Source organism: Cryptotermes secundus, unplaced genomic scaffold (assembly GCF_002891405.2).
Source record: "Cryptotermes secundus unplaced genomic scaffold, Csec_1.0 scaffold22, whole genome shotgun sequence".
Taxonomy (NCBI): Eukaryota; Metazoa; Arthropoda; class Insecta; order Blattodea; family Kalotermitidae; genus Cryptotermes; species Cryptotermes secundus.
This window is the reverse complement of record NW_019742961.1, coordinates 4,171,200-4,194,051: the sequence shown is the minus strand read 5'-3', so window position 1 is coordinate 4,194,051 and position 22,852 is coordinate 4,171,200. Positions and strand designations below refer to the sequence as shown.

The 22,852-nt window shown below is 36.2% G+C and overlaps 1 protein-coding gene across 5 annotated transcripts in view; it reads right to left on the bottom strand.

Moving 5' to 3' along the window:
- Window positions 1-1,767: 1,767 nt before the first annotated feature.
- Window positions 1,768-22,852, bottom strand: part of LOC111873402 (TBC1 domain family member 23) — a 58,474-nt gene continuing 37,389 nt past the window's right edge. For 2 of the 5 annotated variants that reach the window (XM_023868081.1, XM_033755079.1), the window contains exons 9-13: window positions 21,593-21,743; window positions 20,937-21,103; window positions 6,393-6,531; window positions 4,768-4,962; window positions 1,768-2,602 (exon numbers count right to left, since the gene is read on the bottom strand). In XM_023868081.1, the coding sequence (XP_023723849.1) occupies window positions 2,521-2,602; window positions 4,768-4,962; window positions 6,393-6,531; window positions 20,937-21,103; window positions 21,593-21,743 (734 nt within the window). In that variant the 3' untranslated portion in view covers window positions 1,768-2,520. Of the gene's footprint in view, window positions 2,603-3,137; window positions 4,020-4,767; window positions 4,963-6,392; window positions 6,532-19,459; window positions 20,580-20,936; window positions 21,104-21,592; window positions 21,744-22,852 lie in introns of those variants that run through there. The other 3 variants (XM_023868082.1, XM_033755080.1, XM_023868083.2) reach the window with 3 other exon arrangements.

Here is a 22,852-nt window from a genome sequence, read left to right as displayed (position 1 = left end):
GAATGCTAAATATCAATTTTGAAATAGCATACTTCCAACCCTTCAGGTGCAAAACCACTGAATTTACTGCATATACTAAATTAGTATGAAATTTCAGCACCACAGTATCCCACACATTACTCTCCTGTGGGAAATGGTGATGTGATCAATACTGCTGTGAACAAGAATGTCCAGCTGTCAGAAATCATTGTTTCTGACATACTGGACTCACATCACCTACCAGTCACTTGCTGGATCATACTAGATCTAGAAATCTTTCAGACTCAGCTGACAAATTCACAGGTTGGGAGCAATTTTAAAGCCTGGCCTCTGAATTAATTTCATCTAGAATCCAAATTAACTCTAAGGAATAAACCAACAATGCAGCCTGCAACTTCACTGCTTCTATAACTTTGGTGTACAGGCTATCAACAAGCAAAATTACAATCTTGGACCTTAATAAGGATTTACATGGTCTAGAGAGTCTGCTAATACATAAGCAGAGGTTAAGGAAACTGTGGAAAGTGGCAACTTTGGCTGGGATCCAGCATGTAAAACGGCAGTTACTGGTAACTGGGGCACCATAACCATCAGATGAATGACCCACAGAAAGAAAAGAAAATGGTGGGAAACAAAAGTAGGGAACTGTGATGTCACACCTCAAGCTCTGTGGCTTATTGCAAAATTGCTTATGGAAAGGGATGGACCAAAGGCACCAACTGCTGTTCATGGACCTTTAACTATAATATATCACCGAATGAGAGTGATTGCAGGTTGTTTAGAAAAGCAATTCACATCTCATGACCGGTGTGACAAAACCATGAGTAACTGCCTTTGGTTGCTCTATTTTCCAAAGCCTTGGAAGGAAGCAAAAGTTATGTTACTGAAACCTGGCAGAGACCCTTCCATCAAAATTTAAGTCCGATTAGCCTCTTGTCTACAATAGGCAAGCTATTCGAGAAATTTATTCTGAAAACACTCCAAAGGCACATTGAAGAAAAAGGCCTGCTTAATGCAAGTCAGTTTGGTTTCCGTGCTTGCCCCAGCATGACACTTCAATATATGAGGCTTATGAACATCACCTTAAATTTCAACAACATGACTACAGCTGCTGTATTCTTGGATGTTGAAAAAGCCTTTGATACAACATGGCACCTAGGCTTGCTATATAAATTATCTCAATTAAAATTTTCAATCAGTCTAATCAAGTTTATTTGATCTTTTCTTTCTGAGAAAATTCAGAGTTTTGGTCAAAGGTGAAATGTCTATGCCAAGGGATATATAATCAGGGATCTACAAGGTTCCATCCTGTCCCCCACATCATATGGTATATATAAATGATAACCCTCAAGCACCTGGTGTCTATCTAGATCTCTTTGCTTATGACACCTGTACATACGCAATAAACCACAAAGAGGATTATGTTCTCAGAAAGCTGCAGCAATGTCTCAGGGCTATTAAGACGTGGTGTGAGCACTGAACACACAAATCAATGAAGATAAGGCTCAGACAACCTAGTTTTCTCACAGACTTAGGTCCCTGAGACACATCTTACATTGAATGTCCGAAATATCCCCTTTGTCAATCATGTAAAATACCTGGGTGCAATCTTCAGTAAGAGGATTATATGGAGGCTGCCTGCAATGGCATAATGTTCATTCCGACTTGGGAAAATCATTCAACTGGTTCACAGGTTAAAATTGCAGGGACACACACACATCTCACACGTTTAATTTTTCTTTAATCAGGGAAATTAGAATAATGGCAGGAAAAAATAAACACACGCCAGAAGCAGAACAATGTTTTTATTACTGTTCCCTGTGTTGCTTTTCATCTCACCTTCTGTACATTCTAAAGTATAAAAGAAGTATTTTAGTCAATTACTGTATTTGTGATATTACATTAACATAAAATCAACAGGCATTCAGAGAAATGTACCGTGGAACATGCGTATGATCAATACTACAGCCTTCTGTAACACAATATCTGAGGGTAAAACAGAAATAAAGAACTCAAGAAACTGTAATATAAATTAAGTTCAGAAGCACAGGGTTTTCTGACTTTGTCGACCATACGGTGTTCTAAAAATGAGAAAACACAACTTTTCGGAAACTACATCTGTTTCTGTACTCAGGTGAGGGAGCAAAAACAGATCCAGTTACTGAAATGCTGTTTTTTCTAGTTTTTAGAATGCTGGATGATGGACAAAGTCTGAAAACCCAGTAATTCTGTTATACACCATCATCAGAACCCTTTAGAATCTACTTATAAATTAAGTTGCTGTTTTCTGTTTTAAACTTCAGATAAATATACATATATCTTTACAGTCCATCTTCCTTATCTCTACTGATCTGTTTATCGTTTTATCACATATCAGCTATCTTCTTCAAAAATTCTATTTACAGCCTGTGGGAATGTTTACACTTGGCGATTATCTCCAAGAACGACCAGATAAAGTCATTTCACCTGCTGAATTTCAGGCATTTCAGTAAATTTTTCAATTACCACACATCTGTATTCATGTTTAAACTTCAGTCAGTGTCAACCATCTTTTACTTTCAATTGTTTCATTATTTGCTGGGACACAAGTTTTGTTGCTTCACTTGCATTTGGAATGAGGAACCTGAAAACCAATGCAAATGACATAAACACCATGCAGAACTGCAAGGAAACACTCTTTTCAATTATGTACATATAACTAGTTACTTACCATTTTCAACGGCATCAAGATAATAAAACACTTAGCTGAAACTGAGATAATTTTATAAATGTCTGAATCATCTGGCTGAACACACTTAAAATAAGTTTGAAAATTATCTCCATACAGAGCAAACCAGTTCTCTTTCAATTTTTTTTTTGCATAATTTCATTTCTTACATGTTTTTCTTACATGTAGAAGCTAGGACAGCTGAGTCAGCATAGTGGCTAGGCCATGTGATGTGCTGGATGACTGGGGTTTGATTCTCTGTAAGAAACAAGACTTTTCTTTCACCATTGTGGTTCAGATGGATCTTGGGCCAGTCTAGTCTACTATACGATTTGTACTGGGGACTGTTCTTGGGGTTGAGGAAGCTAGTGCATGAAGCAGACTACTTACCTCCATATAGTGCCGAGGTTAAGAATACAACTGAGGNTCCTCCGAAATGTCGGTTAACACCACATATACACGGTGCCAAATCCCAGAAGACTGCTTTCTTCGAGGTACACCTTCATGATGTGGTGCTTAATCAAGCTCAGGAACAACTTTTCCCTTTGCCTTTTACATTGCTAGTATAGTTAAGATGAACACAATGTGATTAGGGATGATTAGGTACAATGCATAAAAAGCTGGAATGAAAGTTTTCACAGTGGTAGCTATAAAGAGTAAAATCTTCTGGGCTGCAATCAAGCATAATTCGATAGAAGTCCATCAATGTAACACATCCATTTTCAGTAACACCTAGAGTAAGTTATGTAAATACAAGAGAGTGGTATGAGCTTTTTCTTCCTTTTAAAGAAATAAAAACTGTATTTCAAAAGACTGATGTGATGGCCAGTGGGATGGAGAATCTTTGGTCAATTTTTCCATCACTCTGCCCCATTTAAAATCTCCGTCTCTGCAGAGTAAACAATTACATTAATTTCAGCAAGATCAATTTTAATTAAAAAAGGAAGTTATACCTCAAATTGGACATATCTTGACTACTGTTACAGTTGTCCTCAATGCTGAAGGCAAACTACATATCCTAACAGGACAGCCATGAATTATACGCATTTTATCATTTTACAACCACCATTTTGTTGACTGAGCTATCATGGCTCTTACTCTCATCTAAAAGGCAGGCTAAAGCTGTCCCTGTATTTCATTAAGTTCCATGTGATAAAGACACATAAGAGAATGGAGGTATATCTCCACACATTCTTAACCTCAGCCCTGGACAGAGGCGACTATCAGCTTCACAACCTCTGGGAAAAGAGCCACTGGCATCCATTGGAGAGGGGCTCAGATGGGCCCGAGAGCCAATCAGGATGCTGGTGAGAAACAGGAAAATCTCTTGTCCCTGCCAGGAAACAAACACATCCGCATCATCTCCACACAGTTTCACCCTCAGCCTAGTCACTGTACCAATTAAGCAAAGGGATTCTTAACCCTTTGAAGCAACATTTAAGTTCACCATAGCCTGATACCATTAGGAAAGTTACCCTGAATTCCCTTTATACACCAAATGTTTGTGTGGTAAACTATTAAGGCAGGGAATCTCAAACTTTGTGACATCATGAACCACTAACATAATACATCAATTCATGTGATCCCCTTTCTGTGCCAGTAAGTGGAAGGTGCAGATCTGCAAATTTTTACAAGTCTCTGTCAGAGCGTAAAGTGACATGAGGATCCTAAAAAGCTTTACAACCTCTCTACACTCACAGTATAAAATGTTTCTTTGCAGTAATGTAAAATTTGTGAAATATTTTGCCAGATACATCTTGATTTTCCAAAGGCATGTATATTAAATATTACTGCCCTGCTGACTTATCAAAGCTGTGCATGGATGCAGCCTGTGTTAAACAGTTCTTGAGAACTTAGCAATCCCTTTTAGAGCAGGTTTCACCCACAGTTTGAAGAAATATGGGTTATGGTTAAGCTAGGAACTGTGAGTCAGAAAGGAAGAATAAATTCATTTCCCTTTAAACAATATCCTGGTATCTTCAAAAAAGAATGAGAACACATCCAAGCTACTGCATTTCTGGCACTGAGCCTGATGCAAAATGGAAACCAGTACTTAAAACCTAGATCAACATCTAACCAACCTGTCCATGTCAGATATGACTAAGGAATCCCCTTCTGGTGCACCATATTTGAAGGTGATGAGTTCTGGATGTTTTTTCTTTGATGTTATTTTGACAATTGCTGAGAGAAGACGTCTGACCACAATGTGTGCAAAACCCTTCCTACCTGGGATGTCACGAAGCACATATATGTGGCTGTCTGTTACAAGGAGATGACTAGAAAAGAGGAAGATTCATATCACATTATTTCTGCAAACAACATACTGCACTGGTGCTGTTCAGTTACTTTGGACACTGAGGCTGTTAACCTTCCATTGCTCAATACCCTTCAATTATATACTTCATGTCACTGAACAACTGGTAACATATCTAGGCATATTCAAGGCCACTGCATTCATTCATTTGAAGGTAGCATATGTTCTGCATTGGATATAATTTGTATGCTTCTTGCAAGTGATTTTTTTGGCTTTTTATTCCGATATCAGAAACAAAAAAAAAAAATTATCTTCTGAGATATAACGCTGTGTACTCCGTTCAAAGTCAACCAATGTTTAGGAGGGACAAATCGCCTCCATCTTCAGGATTAAAGAATAAGTCAAGCAAGAAACCAGAAAGAAAGCAGGTGGCAAGCAGAGCAACACGTTCCTCCAAAACACTGGTTGACTTTCAATGGACTACACAGCGTTACAGCTCAGAAGATAGAACTTTTCTATCTTACACTGTTGTCATAAAGTTGACTACCTCTTCAGGGTTTTGAAAATCCATATTTTTTATGGAGGTACCTATGGATAGATATGGATGTTTGAAACCCTGAATAATCAGTCAACTTTATCATAACATTGAAGGTTAAAAGAGTTCTATCTTCTTGGATATAATGCCATGTAGTCTGTTGAAAGTCAGCCAACATTTCAAAGGAACGTGTTGCTCTGCCTGCCATCTGCTTTCATGCTGGTTTCTTGCTCAGCTTATTCTTCGACTCTGAAGATGGAGGTGAAATGTCAGTTGATTTTAAATGAACTACATGGTGTTATATCCCAGAAGACAGTACCCTTCATAACCACAACTGTGAGAACCTCAAATCCTACATAATATTATGTTATTCAGCACTGTATTAAAGGAGGTTTAAATACTGCAGCTCTTCAAGGATGTAACTGAAATTTTGCAGAGAAGCGCTGAAAAGCCTCCCACCAGGGGAGTCCCCTAGCATGCTGGGCATGTTTACACACCCTAATCACCTGGAGATCCAGGATAGCATGGGCATAAGCTCCTGGTAGGGTCAAACTTGTTACACAAGAATAAGGGAATAGCCACATGAGAGGAAGCCCATGGTCCTCCATGTTGCGTGTTCATGGACTCATCTCAGAAAACAATACATTAAAAAACCTAATGACAAATGCTGGATGAATAATTTAGGGAACCAACTAAGGTAAGATTATAAGAATTATTTACATTCTGCTACTCTATGCATGAGCATAAATCCAGTAGTTATTCCTGCAATAACATATGAATTAGCTGCATTCATGTTATCATCACTACACGCATACCTGAAAAAATTAAATTAGTCAAGATGTCCAAAACAATTATTAAATTGCATAGCTTCTTCCTGGTACAAACCAGAAAACTGAACTGAATATAAACTCCATTACCTTTCATACATATAGCCATTTACTTTGACCTCATGACATTTGAAGGCCTTTATGACATCTGGTTTGCTCAACCACGTTGATATGGCTACTGTTTCTTGCTCTTCTTCTTCCTCAGGTCTTTCCAGACCAGCAGCATCTGCTGGCAAGAGAAACATTATCCATATTCAATTTCTAGTCTTCAGCAAAACAAAGCTGCTTCTTACCAACCCTTCCTAATTATTACTAGAGATCCTTCTTAATTACCAGCAGTAAAAACATGGTGGATTCCAGGAGAGTACAATCCAAAAATTATTTTATGACTTATGAAAAAATAGAATCCATAATCCATCTTCATTCTTTCTGCACTATGACAGATATTTCACTACAAAGTCTCTTCATATAAGTCTTCACAGCTCAGATCATTTGTGTTCTTTTCATTAATAAACAAGTTCTGAAACAGCAGTGTGTATTTTCCTACTACACAGACCTCTGACACTGCATATATAGAATAATTTTTATTATTATTTTATTTTTGTCAAGAACTAATATTTAAGGATAGATTTTGTCACAGTTTGTCAGATAGATGTCAAAGTTCTGCATCATCACCATGTTTGTAATTGCTGACATGCAAACAAAATTTCATGTGTAATGTGTAGATACATTTACAATGTTATCTCCAGATCAAGTTTCAAATACCTAGTGCCAACTGTTTATTAGTCACAGTATCAAACTTTAAGCTAAACAAAATGTTTGCACAGCCATGATATTGGCCTTTTACATTATATTACCTAAACAAAGGTGCACATTTTTGTTACAATATACTTCCAAAAATCACTTCAGGATCCTAAATTAAGTGTTGTTCCAACTTCATAAATTTGTGCTTTCACTACGCCCTTATTGATCACACAACATTAAAAAAGTATGGATGGCCTCCAGTGGCATAACATTTATTCAAAATTCAATGAAAGTTAGTTAAATGGTTCAAAAATCGAAACAGGGATATACAAACAGCATTGTGATAACACATGACTGACTATTTTTCTTCACAATGGAATTCAGGCTAAAAATATGAGTTGCCATGAAAGTTTGTACACAGGCACACAGAAGGGTGAATGATAAAATTTCTGGACCAATTCTTTAGATAATTTTCCTTTCTTATGGCAAGAAAGTAGGCCTGTAAGTTCACAATGCTGTTTGTAACCCTCCTTGAAACAATGGACCATCTGCATGAAATCTGATATGAACACTTGCCACAGGATATCATACAGACCTTGTACATGGTGAACACATGAACTTGGCAGTAACAATGCATACCACCGGTTACTACTGGTCAGTACAGTTACTACCAATTATTACAACCCAGAATTTCAGGAAACTACAGTATTGCTATTAAGATTACAGAAACTTTCTTCATTACTTTCAACCAGTGCATAATAACAGCAAGTAGCAGGAAAGTTGGGTTCATCATTTTTATCCTGAACCTCTCGATTTCTTGTAAACTAAAGGTTCGATCTGTTAAATTATCTCCTTAAAATCTGCCTCCTCTTGGCTGAATACAATGATTCCAGTAGTTTTGTTACTCGCTGAATCACTCACAGTGTTCTTTCAGGGAACTGTTTAACCCAGGTAGTAGTATGGATGATCTATGTCACTTTCTGATGCTCATTTCCATTCTGGTTACATTTCAGTTTGGGGAAGGGTTATGCCACAATGATGGTTGGCTGTAACCGGGATCGTGTTTAACTAATATTCTGTCCTTTTTACAGAGCAAACCACTCAAACATTATAGTGTGGCTGGAAGTTTCTTCTAATAAATGCTTATTTAAATATCTGTGAATTTCCACTGCCATATTTCCCAGCTTCACACAAAACTTGATACATGTATGTTCCGTAATGTCAGCTGTTTCATAATACACTGTCTACTGTGAAAATGCATACACAAAACAGTAGTTCACACAGAACTGATATAAAGCAACAGTTACCTTACAGCTGTTGTGATCTCAGAAAAAGTCAACAAAAGTTGTAATTTTATGTTCCTGCTGACATACAATAAAATCAATTCCAAAATTTTATAATCAACCCTCGAACCTAAAATCAACTTTACGCTTATGTTAAAACATGTAACTTGTGAAGGATTAAGCAATACATATTGTGACATGATTGACCATGGCCGAAGTTTGGATTGGTAATTGGATTTACTGCAAACTTTAATAGACAGCTCATGACTACACTTCACAAGTCACCACAACATATAGACTAGTGGTTTCAGTCACGGTTTTCAGTGTGCTGCTTGGTAGTGGCTTCCAACAGCAGATGTTCCCTTTCCTCTGGGTTCCCAAACTGTCTCCGGCCTCAGCTACTGCAACTCTTAACTGACTGACTGTCAGGCTGATGACCATCTCACACCAACCTCCTACTCTTCTCACTGCCATTTCAAGACTCTCTTGTATTACAGCTGCTCCTCATTATATAGCTTCGGCACGGACCATACAGGAAACACCTCTTCCAACAGTTCTTCTATTGTTGCATCACGCAGCTATTGCATGGACTGTGTAGAGAACACCGCTTCCCAGTTATTCCATTGTTGCATGTTATGAATATGTTGCAGCCATTACCTAGCAACAGCCGCTGTATAGCTACTTATTTCACTGTCATTGTCTAGCAACGGGCCTATGTGCCACAATATATTGTCTGCTACCTCTGTTAATAATTTCTGCTGATACCTGCACGAAAATCTTGTTCATTAATATTGTCATAAAAGCTAGTTTTACTATTATAAAGGCATGGAAAATGATACAGCCAGAGATCACCTCTACATGACACTCACGTAATTTCAAAAAGTTACACCACACAGAAGGGTTATGACCCTTTATTAAGCACCAAGTATTCCATGGAGTGATGTGGCAAAGTGAAGAAGTATTTGTTTTAACCTTCAATAAGAGCACATTGCACTGCTGTAATGGCACGTGTGCAGTCCTACCGGCTAGGTGCTGTATTTTTGTCAGTAGTAATACCTTCACCTCCTACTTTAATTCAGTCAGCAGCCTCACAATGAGAGGGTACTGAGAATCCCATTTCCAGATAATGAATGTTAATATTTCACTACTACACTTGTACACAAGAGTTTTCCCAAACACCAGATGTAAATGCCAAACCATAACGGTAAATTACAGTCTAATCCTTTCAATTTTGCTCTAAATGTATTTGCGAATCCAACTAGTGACCTCTTATACATACACAACAATGAAGAGATCTGAATATGAGAAAGTTACTTCCATGTCCCCATTGTGGCTTAAATGCAACTTTATCTTGAAACATTTTTACTGTACTGTTCTCATGAAGAAATAATTTAACATTTATGTAATTTCATATGATTAACAACAGAGGGGCCAAAAAAATGTATACACATGTCAACGTACAAACATCTGCTTAAATAATTTGTCAATATATCTTCAGCTCTACTTTGAAAATGTCTGTATGTGAAGTGTGACAGAGGTTATCTATGGACATTTTCAAAGCTGAACTGAAGATATACCAGTATATTACTTAAGAACATATTTTGTACACTGAAGTGTATATATATTTTTTTGTGTCCTCTGTATTTTTATATTTGAAATCCCTGCTACTTCATTTTTGAACAAAAATATAAATAATGTTATATTAAGAGAAAATACAGCTTAAGAGAAGTATTTTTGTTGGTAATAAAAATGTGCACGATGTCTTACCAAATAATAAAATATGTAAATATCTAAGGTTATTTCATAAACAGCTGAGACATCCAAAACCAGATGGAATAAAAGGAAATACCGAGGAGTAACATGACCTTAAAATGTGGGAAACTTAACATAAGAAGTATTTTATACCACAATGTCATAATTATACTATAAAGAATCAAAGGTTTAGGCCCGGTCACATTCAGGTGCAAAAGTTTCTGTGTACAGTCATCAGTTGGAGTTCAAACTTCAGGAACAGGAATGGCAGTCCCCACAGCAGCTCAAGCAACACATTAAGCTGCAGGTTCACTCTTCAGCCATCATTCTTACAAACTACCTATGATGGAGAGGAGCAGTAAAATATTCCACATGGGTGCTCCCAGCATAGGAATGGAATATTTTGCCTTGCCACATGTGTAGGCTATTGCCTAGAAAGGTCAACAAACCTATACATGAAGGCTTTCTCCACAAACATATGTAACATACTCAGCAAAAGCAATTAATCTGTAACCTCTGTCAACATTATATGCATTCACAAGTTTGCAAAAGTATAGCATTCTCTGTCCTCCATCTCTGTTACAATGTATATTGAAAGGATATTTTATAAGACCATCCCATTAGAAATAGGCTGGTGTTAGATTACAAACAAATTCAAGAAATTTTTAAATATGGATGTATTTTACAAAAGCTTACAAATAGTAGCCATAAACTTTGAGCGAGTGCCACCCCATGAAGACTAGTTCACAACACACAATGTAAGGCACTTAATATTTGTAAAGAATCACTCAATATTCTGCACTGTACTTATTCACGTTCATAATGTCAGGGCTGTGTACAATACCCAAACTCAGTGTTACACAGACCTTTGTTATGTATCATGCCTCTACTGACAAGCCATGTAATAGCAAATCCTCATGAAATGTAATACATCAGTATCAAGCAGCATGGTGAAATCAAAGGGAACATATACTTCAAAATAATTTAACCAACTAGCTTTGGCTCGTGGAACAATTTCATAATAAGTAGATGGATTGAGGACTGGCTTATGGAACTATTCCATCTTCTAGGTATGTAATTTTTGTTTCTCTTCAAAGATGGTAGTGGTTTGCTTTGGGTTGCATCTTAGAGTGCTTCATTCAGTAACCCACTACCACAATAACAGTATCCATGGCATCTTGGTGGCAGTGAAACAACTAAAAAAATTACATGCAAAAGATCATTAAAATTCTTATATAAAGTGGTGACAAAGTTTGTGATAATGGTATATTAATAAGGTAAGGTTGCCCCTGTGCTCAGTTATGTAAGCTCCAATTTTCTTGACCTCAGCACTAAACAATGACAAATTTTCTGGACATTATCCACTGTACTAGCAATTATCTGAAACAAAGTTTTGGAGACACGAGTCCAGTCTCTGAAGCATCACTTAAAATACAAATTAGGACAGTGGATAATGTCCAGCAAACTGATCACTGTAACAGGTAATGAAAGCAGAGGACTATTTTAAATTTCACTTTTATACAATGTACAGATGCAACACTGATGCTTGTCCAATTATACCTCTGTGTATGGAATACACATGATGAAAAAGTGTACAAATTTTAACTGATATCTGTAATGTATTAAGAACTGGAATAAACTAATTTAATTTAGGCAGAAATAGTTCACACTTTAATAATATTCTTTAGATTTTGAGCCACCACAACTGTACTCCTGTAATTAAGTTCCATTCTTAATATCAGTTTACCTCATGGTAATTTCAAGTAAAAGACTTAAGATGTCAGGTATGGGTAGATTTGTCACATCTGCCTTCTTCTGTCATCCAGCTTGAAATTTCAGTCTTTTTACAGAAACACTAAGGTTCAACTCTATTTCTCTCTTGAACTGAAAAGTATGCCAATTCATTGACCTAAAAAACAGATTAATGACTTCTATACTATATCTGCTTACCATATTAGGATACTGATCTGATTTAGAAACATAGCCATGGTACTGTATGGTGTTCTGTAAGTGTGAGCATAACTTCACAACTGCCTTACAAGCACACCAGGCACGTGCTTCAACTCTTTAAGTGTTTGTTCCACTCCCATTACTCTTATAACAAATGATCTGTCCTCATAAATTAAGTATGACTGATACTTTAGTGGAATTTTTACAGTAATCTAATTAAATAGAGCCCCAGAAGGTTCTTCCACCTTGTTGTGATGGTGAGGCTTCCGTGACTCTGTGACCTGGAGAGCTATGCCGGTGGTAGTTTAACTACTGGTAGGTCACTCATGCCAGAAAGGTCAAAGGGTAGAATTCAGACTAAGAGAGATACCCTGGTCCTCCAGGTTGGGGGCTGGACATGGGGCTAAAAACCTCATCTTTTAAAAAAAATTTTGTTCAGAAACCTAACAACCAGCCTCAGATAAGTGGAACATATGGGAAATGGACTAAGCAAAGGACAAGGAACAATGATATTGTGATGACAACTCGGAATGTACGCACAATGCAAGCAAGGGGATGGTTTATCAGCAGTACTATTCATAGTGGCATTACACAGTGTAACAAAGAGTACTGATCAGAGAGAAACAATTTATACAAAATCAAGCCAAATATGTGCATATGCAGATGACACTGCCATAATAGCTAGATCCAGAAAAAAGATAAGCTAGCTATATAAGGAAATTGAAGAAAAAGAAAGGGAGATAGGATTAGAAGTAAACAAAAGAAAAATGATATATATGATTATGTCAATATCAGAAAGTAGAAGGAAACCACAATATTTCAAGGGAAATTATTTACAGGAGTGAGTAGATTTAAGTATTTAGGAAATATGACCAATAATGGAAATAGAAATGATAACTGTGTCAAGGAAATGATACAAGCTGGAAACAGGGACTACTTCATAAATCTTAGTATGCTTAAAAGTAAAATAATATCAAAAGCAGCTAAGCTACAACATTAATAAGACCTGTTGCTACATATGGGGCAGAAACATGGACCTTAACAGTAACAGACTAGAATGTACTGAGAATGTTCAAGAGAAAAATAATATGCAAAATATACAGACCAGTGATGGAAAACAATATATGGAGGATAAGATACAATGAAGAGATAAACACATTACTGAAAGGAGAAGATATAGTAAGAGTTATCAAGACACAGAGAATAAGATGGTTGGGGTATGTCAAAAGAATGGAAGAGAATGCAATGCCAAAGAGAATGCTAAAAGGAAGGCTATATTCCAAAAGAAGAAAAGGAAGACCCAGGATGAGATGGCCAGACGATGTTGAGAACAACCTGAAGAAGATGAAGGTGAAAGGATGGATGGAGAATATGAGCAATAGAGAGCACTGGAGACTGGTTGTAGAGGAGGCCAAGGCTCACCCAAGGCTGTAGTGCAAAGTGGTAGATAATGAAATAGAGATGAAACAAAAAAAAATGTTCCAGTAAAAGTTATTGAGCTTAATGAGATAAGTATTTTGTATTATGAATATCTGTTTACATACTGAGCCAGTTCAGAGAAACTATACTTAAGTATCAGGAATATACTCCTGTATAACAGGGGCACTAGCACAAAGGTGACCAGGCATATAATCCTTCATCCCTCCAAGGTTTTTGAAGAAAATTATAATTGGGGGACTGGGACGGAAGGATATATAACAAATATTAATAACAAAAATTAAAATTATGTTTAAGAGAGTACTCATTTATCCTGAATCCTCTAGGGAAAGTCATAACAATATTCTCAAACAGCTGAAATGTAGGTAGCCTGGGAGTAAATTTTCTGCCCCCTCCCTGACAAAATCACAGCTGTGTCCATGAACTCTTCCACTCCTATTACTTCAATTTGTATGAAAATCATATCAAAAGGGTAATAATACATGATTCGGATAGTTACAAATAACTGATTCTTTACATATGTTAAGTAACTTCTTGTGTCAGAAATTGTCTTAATGTGTGGGTGACTGGTGACATTTTCATTCCATTCTAAAGGTAACTATCACAGTCATACTACAATACTGAATATAGATATAACAATATACCAATAAATATGGCAGTAGTGGCACTACTAAATATATGGGCCATGTACCTAGGCTAAACTGTAACTATATACCTAAAGTGACCAGACGTTTCAGTATGTTATAAGGATATACGTGGTGTGTTCAAAAAGTATCGAGCCTTCTTTTTCCCGCGTAAACCAATGAAGCGCAGGGGGTTCCCTTCGGTGGAGATGTGGAGGGGACATTGATGCCCTCACCAATAACTTCTGAATGCCTGACCAAATCTTTATGAAACCTGGTATGTATATCATGGCACCCGAGCCCATCTCAACAGCGTAATACCAATGACAATGGTTCTAAACAGTAAGTCTTAAGATATCTGGTCACCTTAAGCATATTCCATAATTACAGGCCATAAATCTCTAAAAATAAAGTAACACATTTAACAGCCTCCAAAATAAAATAAATATCATTTAAGAATAACAACAGTTCAAATAATGAGTGAGCACACAGTGGCACAACATAACCATAAACATGTGTAACTAACAAAATAAACTGAGGACTAGGTAGATAAACAGATAAAAAATATTCAGTGCTTAGTATTTGGAACAAGACATATGTAAGATGGTTGGACAACATACGAGGGGGGACCCCAAAATAACCGGAAACGACATGTTGCGCGCGCATGCTTTGTAGTTATGAGTTGTGCTGCTAGGTGGTGTTAGCTGGGGGTCTCCCGCGACTGTTAATGAGCTTGCGTCAGTCTGAGTTAAGTGGTTTGTCTGTGGTGCTCTGTTGTGTGCGTTCCTGTTTCAACCCTTTGGCGATTAGTGAGATGGCCGACCAGAAGGAACAAAGAGTGTGCGTGAAATTGATGAAGATCATCGAAAGACCATTGACCAACTTTCTGAGGAAACGAACATCTCATGGAGCATGGTCCAGCGAATTTTAACCGAAGGTTTGCACATGAGACGGGTGTCTGCAAAATTTGTTCCTCGCTTGCTTGGAGATGACCAAAGAGAAAACCGTGTGAATGTTTGCCGCGACTAGAAGAGTGAAGTGCAGTTTTCCCTAACAGAAAGCAAAATTTCACGCACACTCTTTGTTCCTTCTGGTCAGCCATCTCACTAATCGCCAAAGGGTTGAAACAGGAACGCACACAACAGAGCACCACAGACAAACCACTTAACTCAGACTGACGCCAGCTCACTAACAGACGCGGGAGACCCCCAGCTAACACCACCTAGCAGCACAACTCTTAAATACAAAGCATGCGTGTGCAACAGGTCGTTTCCGGTTATTTTTGGGTCCCCCTTCATTATGAAATTAAATACTAAATAAGGTTTATCTAGCTACATGGGTTTAGTTTGTACTGCAACTCACATTCATTCTTTGCACCCATAATTATCAACTGCAATAAATTCATTAAATTACTGTTTCTTCATGAATACAGCAAAACTTCATTGATCCAATATTTGTTCCTACTCGTCTCACCATGAACAAACGAATAAAATAACAAAACCAAGCACCAAATGAAATCTCAAATTGAATGTTCTTCCAGATATCCATGCAACTGTCTGATTACAGATACATTCAGTATCAGTTGTCACTGTCTTGTAACATTTAAAAAAGAACAAAGTTAAATTTTAATCAATTTTATGTTTCTCTCAAACTTATGTTTTTTGAATATTTGTGCTTTACTTTTTCAGTCATAACAATATAAATTTATCCAGTTTAACTTTACAATGTTCTATTTCAGAAAATTCAAAGAAGTAGAACTGACCTGATCACATTCAAAATCTGTCTTAGTAAAATAAGCATGTCTTTCCAAATGAAAGTTTCTGAATCTCACATGAGTGAGTTCAACCAATCAAACATACAAATAAACTTTCATGCTTGCCATTATTTTCAGGTATCTGCAGCCATTTCTTTTACTATGAATTTATTTGTAACACAGCACTAGGCTTTGTATATAAACATGGCAATCCATTTAATTACCTTTTGGCCTGAAATACATATAGCAGAAAAAATATTTGATATATGCTAAAATTTATATTTCAGTGCAAGTTAATGTGCATTTTTGAACTTGTGTATAGAGTATACAGGTTAGTGTATTTTCATTTACTATTTCCTCGTTCAAACATACATATTTTAAATGGCTGGCCATTATTTTATTCAAACATTCATATTTCAAATGGTCTGTCAAAGTTACGATGTAAAGACATCCACATATTTCTTCAATTATATCATTTCCACTTTCCCACTTTTATACATTCTCTGATTTTACATCTATTTTTGGTCATCTTTTCAGAAGTGTAAAACTGATGTTTCACTGTACTCACCATCTTTGTAGAACAGAAAGGGTCAATCATGACAGCATATAAGGACTTTCAAGGTTATCATGCAGATATTGTTCAAACTCTGGTCTTACGGGATGTGACACAGTCTTGTAGGTACATACCAATATTTCACAGGAACATGCTACCTCCATCTTCAGGGAGTCTTCCCCAAAGATGGTAGCAGCAGGTTCCACCTCAACATTGGTATCTATCTACCAAACTACATGGTGTGACATCCCCATAAGCACATGTATTACCAAGATTATTCTTACAATGGGAGGCAGTAAGTTTTTTGAGGACAGCCAGAAAATTTGCTTACAAACTTACATTTAAAAAATGTATGACTACTTTTACTGACAGCTCTAAAACATTCAGTACAGCAAATAACATTCAAAATGAAACAATTTTGCTTGTTGGTGTTAATAGTTCCCTTGCGGACTATAGGAAACAGTTTTTTTTTTGCTTTGGTGTTAATGTTTGATATAATTTCTTCTTTTTTCAACTGATTTCTTTCCTTCAAAAATAAAGGAGCAGGCAGATACCTGGCTTCCCCCCCCCCAAAAAACCTAAGCCCAAAATATCATAAACTTGATATTCACTGGCATGAGAACCTCAAATCTCACACAAATGTTTTTTCAAGTTAAAAGAAGTTATTTAGAAATATTTTCAAACTTTGATATGTGGTGCATTTTGAGACAGAATGACAGGTATCTTATATGTCATATATAATGACATATAAGGTACCTGTCATTCTGTCTCTTTAAATGTTACAGTGTCCCATCTAAATAACAAGACCATCTCAGAAAGTATCTGCAGTGAACCTTGAATACATTCAACTATAAATGCCTTCTTCATATACAAACAGGTCATAAGTTTAATGTGTTGCTGAAATAGTATATTACAACTTTTAATAGAAAACAACAACACTACTTAATTACACATCTTGATGATATCAAAACTGGAAGTAAAGTAATAGGCAGATGCCTTCATATTCACCAAATACATCTATGTACAACCCACATTTATATTAATGTCCTGATGCTGCATTCTTTAACTTCAGTACTCAATACATTTGCATACTACGGTTGCTGACTTATTTGTAACCATCACATGTTCTTTAATTTTCACGTTATAAAATCAAAATCTGCAAACAGTTATGCAAAACCATTCATTATTTTAAGCCGAACCTGTAGAAATCACAAAGTTCTTATAATCTGTGGGCCTGGATTTTGAAAATCAACAAACTATAACATATAATTAGTCCATTATTTATTATAATTTATAAAGCAATATATAAGCATGATTGATTGATTTCAATTTGATTGCTGAGGCATTTCCATATAGAACAAGATCACATCAGTAATTATCAGAATAATCTGTTATAGAGGTAACATATTGAACATGTTTGATGTTACTGCACATAAAAACATTTCCTCATTCATATTGTAGATGAGATAATTTGGATCACAATAATTAAGAGTTTTTTATTCCACTTATGTTTGTGATGGATATGAATGCTGAATGAACTATTACATACAGTGCTTTTTATCAACTGACACTAAGATCTGAGTAACTTCTTTGTTACTGAACATAAATTTGTCAAACTTTCATAGACTGTTCTACACATTTGGGAAACTCACTTACTGCTATTGGCAATGCTGAACAGAGTAACAAGACGGTGTCACACATGTCAGATCAGAAAATGTTTATCATGACCTTTTACCCCTTTGGTGCTTCTCATGTTGCTGTGGTAAGAAAATATTACCAGGAGTTTTATGTTCATGTTGTACCATCAAGAGATACTGTCTGCTGGATTGTTATAAAGCTGAAGAAACAGGAAGTGTGTGTGTGAAAAATATGTGCATAGAGACACAAATGTATCACATCTGTTTGTACAGCACAGAAAACGACAATAAAAATTCCAAGAAAAAGTGCATGATGTTCAACAAAACACATTGGGGTCTCAACCAGCACTGCATGGAAAACCTGCTGTGATGACTTGCTTTTGTTTCTATACAAAATGCAGATATGTCAGCCATTGTTGGAAGATAAAATAGTGAGACATTATTCTTTTGTGAGGGAGTACTGAGTGCTAAAGGAGGACAATCCAGGTGTCTCGAATGTCATATGACTCTCTAATGAAGCATATTTCCACTTAAATGATCACATTAACAAGGAAAATATGTGATTTCAGGTCTCATCCAAGGCTTACTGTTGCTGATGCAATGCATCCAGAGAGTTATATGGAATATGTTGTAGTGTCAGTGTTGTGGTCCAATGTGCAGAACGACCTGTGAAATTTTCATACAACCGCTGTGCTCAACAACAAATAAATTATAAGTATGAAAGTACCGCATAATAATGATACTAATGATAATGCTAATGATAATAATACCCTGTATATAGTGGTCTTATTACTGAGGTAACACGTAATGTAGTCTCAACTAAGAGTACGTTTGGAAACAACTGTGACAGTGATGAAGTTAGCAGAACCACCATTGGAATGCTGTTATTCATTAGAACTCTACCTCCTTTTGAACAAAAATGGAGCATGCTGGTAAAGATGTACCCAAGATGCAAAATTAAAAGATGGGTATAAGCAAACAGCATATGTAAATACAATTCATATATGGGAGAAATGTATTCAGAAGACAAATATTGCAACCATATCTTCCTGTGAAAAAACTAGTACCATACGGTATAAAAATTCACAGAATTACTGGGTTTTTGGACTTTTTCCATCATCCGGAATTTTAGGAAATAGAAAACGCAACATTTCAGAAACAGATCCAATTTTCCGAAATGTCATGTTTTCTATTTTCTAGAATTCCAGACAACGGAAAAAAGTCCAAAAACCCAGTAATTCTGTGTGATCCACCATTGTCAGAACCCTTTAGAATCTATTAGTATAAAAACTGTTCATGTGGTTGCCAAATATATCAAGTCCGCAGGCAAAAAAGCTGTTTCAGCAATTTTAGAACCAAACTAAGAAGGAAACTGTTAGAGGTAATAGAAAGGCAATGGAAACTCCTTATCATGAGGGCCAGTGCACCCTGTGGCTAATTACAAGGCACTTACTTGAGAGGATCTGTCAAACTGATAAAGCACTCCACAAAATGCAGCTTATTTCAAGAAAAGGGAAGAAGGAAGAAACCTTCTAATTAATGCAAGGACTGTGGAGTAAGTTTAGGCTTGTTTGAATAATGCTTCAAGATCTGGAATTCCAAAATCAAATTCTAATTAAAAAAACTGCTGTTCCAAAGTTCAGATATGTTACAGTACATAGTCTTATTAATGTTAATTATTGCAAGATATTTAAATACTACTGTAGTGTTAGCTAACGGCAGATCTACATTCCTGCCTGAAGACTTGCAATAAATTATTCCAAAATCCACCAAGGAGAAGAAAGCTTGATATATGCTTTTAGATGGTTGGATAGGCCCTGTTAAGCTAATGAGATCATTCTCTATATGAAGCACACTTAAAAAATAAACTGACTGAATCTCACAAGATATATTCTCTACTGAGTGAATTCTACAGGTGAACTATCCTGGACTGTGAAGGTTTTACTGGCAAAATGACATATATAATTAATACAATTTGTATGAGTATATCAGCAAGCACCATCTTCAAACACACTCAATTAATCATATATGTATACGTACTGTGGGAAGATCAACAATCTTTAGACACATACTGAAAATTACTATAACTATTGCTGTTGGGCAGGAATGGAAATATAGGAACTGACACATTCTGAAGAAACAGATAGGTGTAGTGTTTTGACAAACTGTCTTCATAGAAACAGATGGTTATGTTTCTGTATGCATCAGAATGGTGCATGCTAATATAAACATATAACTTCTAATCACAACTGAACAATATTTCTTTATAAAACAAATTACTCGTGCATATATTAAAACAATCTTTACAGACATATATGTTACAAACATTAAAAAAAACCTTCTGCAGCCATTAAAACCAAGGAAGATCAAATTGGAATAATCCAGTCTTTAAAAAGGAAGACCCAGTAACTTTTCTTTCACTACTCTGTGAGCTGCGGTGTTCAGTCTCTCCAATTTGTTGATACTCTGACTTTCCCTCAATCTGGTTTCATTTGTTTCATTTATCAAGAACCACCTTTCCCTTGCCAACTGTTGTATTTCCTTCCTGAAATTTTGAAAAAGAAGAGGAAGGTATTTCAGTCTTCTAATTAAAATACAGTGAATTACTAAGGCTGAATTACTGGCACTGTCTACTCAGCTGACAAAACGCTTTTATTTCATCGACATCTCAACTGAGAGAGAAAGATAGATATATATGGTTTCTGCTATGATTTAATAGTCAATTGAATGTTTATATACAAAATATAACAGCTGTGTAGAATAAACTATTTTTCAAATTGGCTTGAAATTAAAAAAAAAAACGCACATTTAAAAATATGTGGTAAAATTATCTGCTGATGAAGACAGTTTGTCAAAGTATCTTCATTATTTGTGCTGAAGCATAAAAACCAAAGCAACTTACCTCCATCTTCTTCATCAATACTGAAGACTGGAGCCATATTACGGTAACGTTTACCAAGTTTATCTGCGCTACTAACATGTCGTTCCACTGCATTACTTCCTGTTGGATTCACAATATAGTCGAAAAGCTTTCCCTTAACCTCAGCTGATTTAAGTTTCATAGCTGCACTGCAAGGAAAGAGTAACAGACATATTCACCTAATTCACAACAAAGAAGCAGTATGTCTAAAACATGAATAACAGGCCTTTATTCTAAGTGCTTCTCTCAAATATTGCATTAACATACACTATTCACAACAGAGAATGACAAATGATGAAAGGCAAATATATGGTGGTAGTGCTTCTGCCTCATCTCAGGTTCAAATCCCAGAATTATTCAAATATGTGATGGTTGTTTCCTTCTAATTTTTTTCCATTTCAAAATGCATCCCCTATTATCTTAATTAATGGTAGGTAACCTATGCAGTAGATAAACATTTGTTAAACAAAAGAACAAACAAACAACATGGTCAATAAGATGCTCTGTAAACTTACACCTATTAATCGCTACAATACTTTATTTTGACAAAAGAATGTTATAAGTTCCATTCCAAATTCAGCTTTAACTTCATAAATACTCACAGTTATGACCGACCATGCCAAAACAGAATGCAATACCTGATTTTTCCCAACAGATCTGAGGAGCTTGCATTTGGTCGAAAAGTTTCTGAATCTTCACTTGCATTATCAGGGGTGCATACAAGGCAACTCTGAGCATTATGCTCATCTAAACTGTTGCCTACATCTTCACCAAAATTCTCATGAATTGCTGTAACATTCAAATGTAACTTTCAATAGAAAATCTGATAAACTGTTCAAATAACCCCTGCTGCGCAATATGCATCTTGAGTACACTTAATGAGGTGCATATCATTGTGACAAATAACACTACTGAGAAGTATGTTACTCTATCTAACTGTGAATGTATCTCCATCTTAACACATATGTTGTACATTTTTTGATTATATTTTTTAACAAGGAATCACTCTATGGACAGCTTGTGCATGAATTCAGTTCCATCCTGCATATATAAAACCATTTTGTAAAAGTGAGATTTATAAACTATTACATAATTTTAGGTTACCATAGCAACAAACTACTTAGTGTTAACACGTCCATGATTTATTGCAGCCGTCTTACAGTGCACACATTCATCCACCTCACTCTTCACTCCTGCACTACATGTTTCGGCACAAATCGAATAGCACCTGAAGATGGCACCTTTGTGCCGAAACATGTAGTGCAGGAGTGAAGAGTGAGGTGGATGAAAGTGTGCACTGTAAGACGGCTGGAATAAATCATGGACATGGATCAGTGCAACAGGACGCTAAAATATAACATTAGTAATAGTGTTAACACACTGTAGGAACATAAATTATGTAGTAGGTCATGAATGAGTGAGGAGCCTTCTGTTTCAGCATACTGTGTCTATTCTGCGAGCAACGATAATGTTTTGATGTATATACATGAAGTGCAGTATGCTATAGGAAAGATGGTTTACAGTTAACTATTTGTGCATGTCACTCAGGTGGGATATATGTCAGTTTCAGTGTTTCAGTAACTTGGAGGCCTGAAAAACAATATGGGAGAAACCAGGGGAACATTACAGCATAAATGTTTATATAACAAAGGATGAGACTTCCCAATGAATTGTCAGTGTGTGTTACATTAATCTCTTATAAAGATATTTGTATGAAGCACTATGTGAAACTTGAATGACTGAATTTTGTTAAGTGACTAGTAGATTTCAGCTATATTTCTGGAGCCCTGCTACGAACCATGAAACAAAAAATGAAAGTGATATAGACTGTGGCAAATGCACATAATATCCAGTAGAGTGCGAGGACACAGTCTCATTAAATTTCTCTAATATGATTA